The sequence below is a fragment of the Monopterus albus genome, unplaced genomic scaffold (genome assembly GCF_001952655.1).
Source record: "Monopterus albus unplaced genomic scaffold, M_albus_1.0 scaffold214.1, whole genome shotgun sequence".
Classification (NCBI taxonomy): domain Eukaryota; kingdom Metazoa; phylum Chordata; class Actinopteri; order Synbranchiformes; family Synbranchidae; genus Monopterus; species Monopterus albus.
Window position 1 is genome coordinate 1,546,518 of NW_018128094.1, and position 10,203 is coordinate 1,556,720.

A 10,203-nucleotide genomic window follows, 5' to 3' on the forward strand; every position below is an offset into this window, starting at 1 on the left:
ATATTAAAATCACCACATATAAACATTACTTTATTACTTATTGTTGCATAATTTTCTTCAAACCAATCCTTAAAAGTATCTATACTTGTACCTGGAGCTCTGTATATGCAACTTATTAAGATGTTTTTCTTATTTTCCATTAATATTTCTACTGTTACACATTCCAACAAATTATCCACTGCTGTTGACAACTTGTCCACTATCCTATATCTAAAGTTTTTATCTACATACAGTGCCACACCACCTCCCAACCTCGTTTCTCTATTTACACATACCATGTCATATCCATTTAGTTCAAAATCCATGCCCCTTACATTGTTAATCCAAGTTTCAGAAATTGCAGATATGTTAAATGAATGTAAGAGACCACTGAGATAGTGTTTGATATTATGGAAATTAGCATATAAACTTCTAATGTTAAAATGAATCATAGATATTCTGTTTTTAGTATTAATTTTGCTGTTGAACTGTCTATCTGTATAGTAAAGACAGTTGTTGTTAGTGTTTGTGAAAAAAAAATTTTCAGGATCAATGTCATTCTCCTAGTCTTGGGAGTGATGATCAGTGTATCCATAAGTATTCAACTCCAGCTCATCATACTCAGTAATCCTCTGTAGTAAGTCACTTGCAGCAGGATGTGAGCAGTTCGTGTTTGTTGCCATGCAGAGTTGTCATACCTGAGTGTTGATGCCAAAGCTCTTTGAAGATTCAATCATCGGTGTACCTGAATGACTATTGATTATCCTCTCAGAGACAATGTTTATAGAGGTGCCATGGATGCAAAAAACTTGTTGAACCAGAAGCTGGGCCATGTCAAGGGCTGTGGGGAGTGTGGCCAAAGGAGGCCCCCAGGTGACTGATGGAGGGGTTTGGACTGCGCACAGGGAGCACAGGCTGCCACGTACTCCCTGGTGTCTTTTTCTAGGGTGGGCCACCAGAAGTAGCGTTTCAGGAGAGTAACGGTCCTCTATACCCCCGGATGGCATGCAAGTTGTGAGGCGTGGGCCCAGTCGAGGGGTAGGGCCCTAATGGCTTGGGGGACAAACAATCTATATGGTGGTCCCACCCCAGGATTGGGTTCGTGCTGTTGGGCCTTTGGTATGGTGTCGTCAATCTCCCATGTAACAGAGGCCACCACACAGGAGGCGGGCAGGATGGTTTCTGGAGGGGTGTTTATGTTCGAGGAGCTGAAACATTGGGAAAGTGCATCAGGTTTTTGATTACGGGACCCTGGCCGATATGAGAGGGTGAACCAGAAATGATCAAAGAACAAGGCCCACCTCGCTTGCCTAGGGAGGCCAGGTTCTTGTGGTCGGTCCACACTAAAAAGGGTTGGTCGCCACCTTTTAGTCTGGACTGACCAGAGGTGCTGCCATTCTTCCAACGCCAATTTGACGGTCAGCGATTCTCGATTACCCACATCCTAGTTGCGTTCGGCCGGGGTCAACCCTCGAGAGAAGAAGGCAAAGGGATGCAGGGTGTGGTCTCCCTTGGACCACTGAGAGGACCACTCCTACCCCAGTGTCTGACACATCCACCTCGGCCATGAACTGCCGCGAGGGATCGGGCTGGAGGAGTACGGGAGCAGTGGTGAACTGGCGTTTCAGTTTCTGGAAAGGCTGCTCCGCTGTCCTGGACCATGCAAACTTCACCTTGGTTGAGGTGAGCTGTGTGAGAGGGGCAGCCACCGTGCTGTAGTTCTTAATAAAGCATCGGAAGAAGTTTGCAAAGCCCAGGAAGCGTTGCAGGTCCTTCACACAGGTAGGAGTGGGCCAATTGGTGATTGCAGTGACTTTAGAAGGATCAGCGCAGAGTCTTCCCTGTTCAACGATCTTTAGAAGGATCAGCGCATGTCAGGGTCGGCGCGCGTGATGCGGCCGCGAGTCGGAGTGTAAGATGCACTTCTCCACTTTAACATACAGGCAGTTTTCCAGGAGTCAAAGGAGGACTTGGCATATGTGTTGAATGTGATCTGTGAGAGAGGAAGAGTAAATGAGAATGTCATCCAAGTAAACAAATACAAAATGGTCTAGAAAATCACGAAGGACATCGTTAATCAACCCTTGGAAAACCGCCGGGGCATTGGTGAGGCCAAAAGGCATCACCAGGTATTCGAAGTGCCTGAGCGGGGTCTTGAAGGCAGTCTTCCACTCATCACCCTCTCGTATACGCACCAGTTGGTAGGCACGCCCGAGGTCCAATTTGGTGAAGACTGCCACGCCCTGGAGAGACTCAAAAGCAGAGGTATGGAAAAGTAATGGATATTTGTTTTTGATGGTGATAGCATTTAGAACACGGTAATCAATGCAAGGACGAAGGCCACCATCCTTCTTCCCCACAAAAAAGAACCCTGCACACAGGGGTGAGGAAGAACAACGGATCATACCTGTGCGTCGGGCGGTTTCGATGTACTCCTCCAGAGCCCGACATTCGGGTTTAGAGATGTGGAAGAGTCGGCTGTTGGGCAAGGTGGCTCCTGGATACAGGTTGATAGCACAGTCGTAAGGCCTATGAGGAGGAAGAAAGCCAGTGGCAAGGTCCTTACTGAACACCTGTCGAAAGTCGTGACAGTCCGTGGGTACAGAAGACAGATCCAGCAGGGAGAGAGTGGGAGGAGTGGTGGTTTGTCCAGCCAGGAGACAGGTGGATGCAGTCAGGACTCCACTGCTTGATGGTGCCAGTGGTCCAGTCCAGAGTGGGGTTGTGTTGGACTAGCCAGGAATGACCCAAAACCAGTGGTGTGTCCGGGGCTGGAGATGATGTGGAAACAGATGTCCACTTGATGGTTGCCGGTGATGTTAAGACGGAGAGGTGGGGTCTGGTGTGTAATGTGGGCAAGCAGCCGGCCATCAATGGCCCAGGTCTCTATGGTGCGGGGCAACGGCTCAGGAGAAAGGCCCAATTGCTCCACTAAAAACGGGTCCATGAGGTTACCTCCAGCTCCAGAATCGACGAGTGCTTGGTGGGAGGTCATCTGTCTCTAGGAGCACGGGGAGAATGCAGCTGGTACCCAGTGTGGTGGAGGTGGAGGGTCGGCCCGTCAGTGTCCCCACTGTCACTGGCGGGCCCGCTCTTTTGGCCCAGGTGAGTGCTTTTCCTCACAGACGATTAATGACGTAGTTTATCTTCTCCATGCGAAATGTTCAAAGCTGTTAATTGAACACCCGGCAGCACTGCAGCAAAAACCCCCGGCATTTATCAATGTTACCATCGAATGTCTCTGGCTCGGGTATCGGAGGATCCTGGCAGGGGCTAGGAGAACGTGTGGCAGCGTTAGCAGACGGTGTAGGATAAACTGGGAATAGCCACTGAGTAGTCTGAGTCCAGGACAGCCGTAAGCCTAGCCACCTGTTGTGTAAGGGTGGCTACAGCGTCCTGTTGCTGCTGCAGTGCTTGACCCATTCTCTCCAGCTGCGTGCTGAAATAGGTGTAAGCTGGAGAGCCACCTGCACCGGAGTCAGCAGGGTCCATGTTGGCCAGTTTGTTCTGTTAGAATCGCACACCCACGGGAAGGTGAGTGTGTGAAGAAAAATGGACCCAAAGGGCTGACTTCGGTGCAAGAATATTTATTAAGTGCTGTACAACTATTTACAATGGCGGTGAGGATTAAGCATACGATAAGACAGACTGTTGAACAGGGTGTTGATCAGTATGGAGATAGTCACTGTGGAGAAGATGGGGCCGAGCTGTGGAACAGAGGGGTCACTCACTGGCTGGCCGATGGAAGTGGAATAGGCTGAGGAGACAGTAGATGACAGTGGTGAGTGGTGGTAGCCTATAGGACTGTGCACCGACCTGGCTGGTGGAGGCTGGAAGGGTGGTGAGATGTATGGTCCGGAGACAGCTGCCCGTGGCTGTGATGGTGAGGAGGAGTAGGTAGAGAATAGCTAGGTTCTGACGGGGTAAACAAGTAATAATCCAACAAAGACAAACTAGTGGCACGAAGGAAACACAAAGAGACGAGAAAAAGATAGCGCTGGTTGTCGGCATAAGAGAGGTGACAAACTGGCAAGGGAGTAATAAGTGAGCCGGGTATAAGTAAGGTGAAGGACTAAGTGAATGCAGCTGGTGTTAATAAAGTAATGTGTGGTAGGTGTGCAATGTGGCGTAATCAGGAACCGAAATACAAAGAGAGGGAGGTGAAAGAGGCAGGTGCAGCCGGGCAAACCTGACAACATCAAAGATATGCATAGTGACCTCCACAGCAACTCACAGCACATACACATACTTCTAATATGCACAGGGCCCTTAAAGAACTACATGTATTTATCTGATTTTCTATGATTGTGTTTTCTCCACCTCCCTTGCCCTTCTGTATTCAGGAGGACAGTTTGGGTGAACTGTTTCTTCACTATCACTGCAGGTCCTTATTTCAAGCATGTTTTAAAATGACAGATGGTATTCTTAAATGAAGCCAGCCATGAGCAAAGGGGAAATTAACTGCTGCTGTGTCATCAATCTGTGACAAGCTGAAAAGTGATTTCACTTCAAGGAAAATTAATATGGATTTAGAACAAAACAGAAAAGCCTGCTTTGTAGCTCTCAGTGGGTAGCTCCATCTCTCAGTGATCACCATCTCTGTCACTGTAGAAGTACAGAAGCTTAATGAATTAGCTGTCAAAATGGAGGAAGACAGTCTTTTTCCTTTCATTATATTAAACAGAGCCTGACAGAGAATAGAACTAACACAGACACATTAGAATACTTTTTGTCTAAATAATGTCCACGATCAAATATACTGTATCTATGAAATGTCTCATCCCCAGTATTCATATACTTTGAGGTAATGTCTTCAGATGTGTTGTCCAAAAACCCAGAGATCTTCAGTTTACACTGTTATGATCAGATCCTCACATTTGAGAAGCTGCAGCCATAGAACAGCTGACGTACTGGTTGAAAAATGACAATGGAATAAGTTTATCAAGATAGGTGCAAATTCATTTTTATCAGTTGGTCATACAATTAATTTAATCATTGTTTCAGCCCTGCTTTGAGGTGCATGAATAAAAACATTTTATCACTTTAATTTGGTCAAAGTGATGTGAGCATGAGAGCTACAGCACTGTGAAACCAACTAGTCTCTGCAATATGTCTGAAAGCAAGTGTATCTGTCTGCTTTGGACAGCCACATATGAAGACAGGGTATATAGTCCACCTTCCTCCTGGCTACATCCCATTTTGGCCACATGAATTCCCACTGTAAACAGTACTTCACCTGGACACTTCACTCTGTAATTGTTTATTTTCAGTTAATTAGGTAACATTTCTTTCAAGTGATTTTCACTAATTCCACATCATGTTGTCATATCAAAATGTTTTCTGCCTTCAAATGGTCAAATGTCAAAGTAATTTGTTAATTTACAAGTTAAAAAGGAGCATGTAAGGCACCATTCAGTTATGTCACTGAGTTTAGACCACATAATTTGAGAAGGAGACAGGTGTCTTCAAAGGATCCTGTCTTTCAACAGCAATACACAATACAGGGATATTTACTACACCTCTCACAAATTACAGTCAGGTGCACAAAATAGCCACTGCAATTTTTCACTATTGGGGCACATTTACCATCACTAATGTCCAAGAGCAGAGCTGCAGATGTATTAATTTGAATTCATGGTCACTTATTGCACACGTGGACTAACAGGGAAGACAGAAGAATGTGTAATTTTAGAGAGACTGACCTTTAATATGGTTGAAAAAAAACAACATACAAGTCACAAGAAAAAGTAGTGGCACTGGTTGCAATTTCCTGGTTTGGTCATGAAATGTGATTTGAGCTTCACCAAAGACACAAATATCAACAAAATATTTCTAAGCTGATAAAACACAAACAGTCATGATCTTGCACATCTTTATTGAACACATTCATTAAACATACAAAGTGATGGTGGAAAAAGTAATGGCAACATGAGGCTTCTGATGTCACTAAACATCAGCTGGAGTCAGGTGTCAGCAAACCTGGAGTCCAATCAATGAAACAAGAATGGAAGTGTGGTTTAGATCTGCCTTGATTTATAAAAACACTCAGTGTCAGCAGCATTACCTGATGTGAGCCATGGCTCATAAGCGATATCTCAGAAGACCTATGATCAAGAGCTGCAAATTTGCATGTAGCTGGAAAGGGTTTCAGAGTCATCTCAAAGACTTTAGCTATTTATCAGTCCACAGTTAGACATATTGTCTATAAATGGAGACGATTTGGTACTGTGGTTACTCTCCATATACTGTAAGTGGGCACCCAGCCAAGATCTCTCCACAATGCAGAATGCTCAGTGAGTTAAAACAGACCCCAAGAGTAACAACTAAAGACTTGAAAGATTCATTGGAGCTGGTGAACATCTCTGTTCATGAGTCAACCATATGCAAAATATTGAACAGACATTGTATCCATAGCAAGGCCACCACGGAGGAAACCATTGCTGTCCAAAAACAACATTGCAACATGCCCGAAGTTTGCCAAAGATCACCTTGACACCCCGCAACTTTACAGGGAAAATGTCCTGTGAACAGATGAAACAAAAGTAGAATTGTTTGTGATGAATACACAGCACTACATATGGCGTAAAAAAAGAAACACGTACGGTGGAAGGAGCATTATGATTTGGAGCTGCTTTGCTGCTTCTGGACTTGGAATGCTTGCCATTGTGGAGGGGAAAATGGATTCCCAAATTTATCAAAGTATCCTACAGGATAATGTCAGGGTGGCTGTCCACAAGCTGAAGCTCAGAACAAGCTGGGTGATGCAGCAGGACAATGATCCTAAACACTGAAGTAAATCTACTACAGAATGGCCTCGGGACATAAAATTCACCTTTTAGAGTGGCCCATTCAGAGTCCAGACCTCAACCCAATAGAGCCATTCACACCAGACATCCAAAGAATATGGCTAACCTGAAGCAGTTCTGTAAGGAAGAATGGTCCAATATTCCTCTTGAACTTTTGTAAAAGTCTAATCCACAGCTACAGGAAGTGCTTTCTTAAGGTTATTGCTGCCAAAGGTGGTTCAACCAGTTATTTAAACAGTGTTCCCATTACCTTTTTCACTATCACTGTGTATGTTTAATGGATGTGTTCAATAAAGACATTAAAGATCATGACTGTGTTTTATTAGCTTAGAAATATTGTGTTTGATTGGTGAAGAACACATCACATTTCATGGCCAATTTATGCAAACTGCCATTACTTTTTCTTGTGACTGTATTTTGGATCTGCAATCATGTAGTTCCTTGCCAGTTATCTTTTGTTTCATTCAGTAATTGAAGCATGGTTTGACTTGAAAGCCTGTTTCAAGTCCTTCTCCTCTGGCAAGCAATGGTTCGACTTCTGGTCTCCCCGCATGCCTAAGTGTCCCTGAGCAAGACACTGAACCCTGAATTGCTCCCAGTGGCTTGACTAGCACCATTGTGTGGCAGCCTGTTGTCATCGGTGTGTGAAAGTTGTGTGTGAATGGGTGAATGGTGTATCATCTCCTGTAAATCGCTTTGTCACTATATAAATGTAGTCCATTTTACCATTTACCAATGCAATTCCCAGACATCCTCTCCCTCCTCAAACATGTTCTTAACTCCAAAGAGATCTCAGATAATTAACAGCTGCATTGTTGAGAGCAGAGCTGCAAATTTTACACCTGAGACCAGACATGCAAATTTCTGTTTCGCATTTCGTCTTTCACCAATGCAAAACCCCACTGTGACTCCTTAGGAAATATGAATACACACAGTTTCACTGTTTAGCACCAGAACATGAGCCACAAAACCTTAGTAAAATATTCTGCTTAGTGTGCATGGATTTACTGTATATTGAATCTCTCACTCTGTTCTGCCCCTACAGGTGCTGGTGTCAGACGGTGGTCCAGGTCCGAGGCAGAGTACAGTGTGGGTGATGGTTCAGGTCCTGGATGAAAATGACAACAAGCCCATATTTCCTGAGAAGGTTTATCAGGTCAAACTCCAAGAGAGAGAGCGCAGGAAGAAGGGCGAGCCCATCTATCGGGTGTTTGCCTATGACCGTGATGATGGGCCCAACAGTGACCTCTCCTACAGCATTGTGGATGGCAATGAGGACGGGAAGTTCTTCATTGACCCTAAGACTGCAGTGGTATCATCGCGCAAGGCCTTCACTGCTGGGAGCTATGACATCCTGACCGTGCGCAAGTTCTCATCAAATATTTAACATATCTGCTAACAAGAACAACTTTGACCTAAATTCTCTTAGAGTACGTTCACAGTGCAGGTCTTAATGCTCAGATCAGATTTTTTTGCCAAATCCAATTTTTTTGCGCTGTTGTTCACACTGTCATTTAAATGCGACTGCCATCTGTCTCGTGTGAACGGTATACGGCCCTGAGGTGACCCGCATGCGCAGAAGAGGACGTGACGTCAGACGCAGCATATTGTGTTTGCGAAAATAAAAATGGATGCGGCTCGTGATAGCATGTGCGCAGGGATGTACCAGTTAATGTGCAATCAAAATAAAGAAATAATAATAATAAGAATATCAAGAAGAAGGGGAGCACAAATATTGCTTATGGCCTCGCCTCCTCCAGCGCAGAATTGTGACATCTGTCGCATTTCAATGACATAAAAATCACATGAAATGTGACAAGGCCGTTCAGACTGAAGTCGCATTGCAAAACATCGGATATGTATCCGATTTAGGACCACATATGAAAGTGGCCTGGGCCTGATTTGAAAAAAATCGGATTTGTGCTGTTCACACTGTCATAAGGAAATCAGATATGGGTCACATTTAGGCAAAACAATTGGATTTGGGCCACTTCAGCCTTCAGTCTTAGTCTTAGTCAGGGATTGATGTTGTGTTGGAGACTTATGTTTGGCATTAAAGCATCTCACTTCCGTTTAGCTTCCGGCGCCAACAGCGATGGCGGCCATGGTGGTTACTCGCACTCTCGTGTTTGTTGTTTTTCTTTGTTTTCTTGTTCTTTTGCAACTCATTCCAGATTACTTTTCACCAGAGAACAACAGTTAAGTATCGGACAACTCACACCAAACTACCTTCCTCCAATTTTTGTGAACAAAGAATGGTGTATGTATATTCTGATCGGAGGCGCAGTAGCGATATACGGGACCTGGAAAAAATGTCGAAGACGCAGAGAACGCGCTGGCACCTTTGTGCGATTACAACAGAGGGGAACATGGACCTCACTCCCATCTATTCACCTGGCTAATCCCTGCTCCCTGGTCATCAAAATGGATGAAATTCTTCTCGTTAACAGGACTAACTCGGACTTTGCTCGCCCTGCTGCTTTGTGCTTCACGGAGACCTGGCTCAGCGACTCCAGCGCGGACAGCGCGATTCACGTTCCGGGCTTCCAGGTGTACAGAGCATATCATGTAAAGGAGCTGTCCAGCAAAACGAAAGGAGGTGGAATCTGCTTCTACATAAATGAAGGTTGGTGCACAGATGTCACAGTGCTACAGAGGACATGTACCGCAGACCTACAGACTCTTGTTATCAACTGCAAACCCTTTTACTTTTCCCGTGAATTCAACAATTTAATGCTAATGGGAGTGTACATAACACCGCAGGCTAACGCTAGCACGCTACGGCTCCTAGCAGAACTGATAACTAGCCTGGAGCTAGAACATCCTAACTCTCCACTCATTGTTCTAGGGGACTTTAACAGAGCAAATCTCACCCACGAACTGCCCAAATACAGACAGCACGTTACCTGTCCCACTAGGGACAAAGTCACACTGGACCACTGCTACACAACAATAAAAAATGCCTATCACTCTGTCCCCCACGCAGCCCTCAGACTCTCAGATCACTGTATGGTCCATCTTATTCCAACCTACAGGCAGAAACTTAAAGATGCAAAGCCTCTAGTCAAAACAGTGAAGAGCTGGACTCAGGAGGCTAAGTCAGAGCTACAGGCCTGCTTTGACTGCACAGACAGGAGTGTATTTGAGACTGCAGCTACAGACCTGGATGAACTCACTGACACTGTGACATCTTATATCAGCTTCTGTGAGGATGTGTGTGTGCCCAAAAAGACCTTCTGCACATACAACAACAACAACAAGCCCTGGTTTACAGCCAGTAGGGACAGGACTCTGTATGACCAGAAACACACTGACAAGGGAGATCAGAGCAGCAAAGAGGAGCTACTCTGAAAAGCTGAAAGCTCAGGTTTCAGCCAATGTCCCCTCATCTGTGTGGGGGAGCCTGAAAAGCATCACC

At 45.1% G+C, this 10,203-nt stretch overlaps 1 protein-coding gene across 13 annotated transcripts in view; it reads left to right on the plus strand.

Moving 5' to 3' along the window:
• fat3a (FAT atypical cadherin 3a) overlaps nt 1-10,203 on the plus strand; it is a 291,897-nt gene that overhangs the window by 182,649 nt on the left and 99,045 nt on the right. For all 13 annotated transcript variants that reach the window (XM_020619087.1, XM_020619094.1, XM_020619093.1 and 10 more), the window contains exon 5: nt 7,831-8,145. In XM_020619087.1, the coding sequence (XP_020474743.1) occupies nt 7,831-8,145 (315 nt within the window). The remainder of the gene's footprint in view (nt 1-7,830; nt 8,146-10,203) is intronic.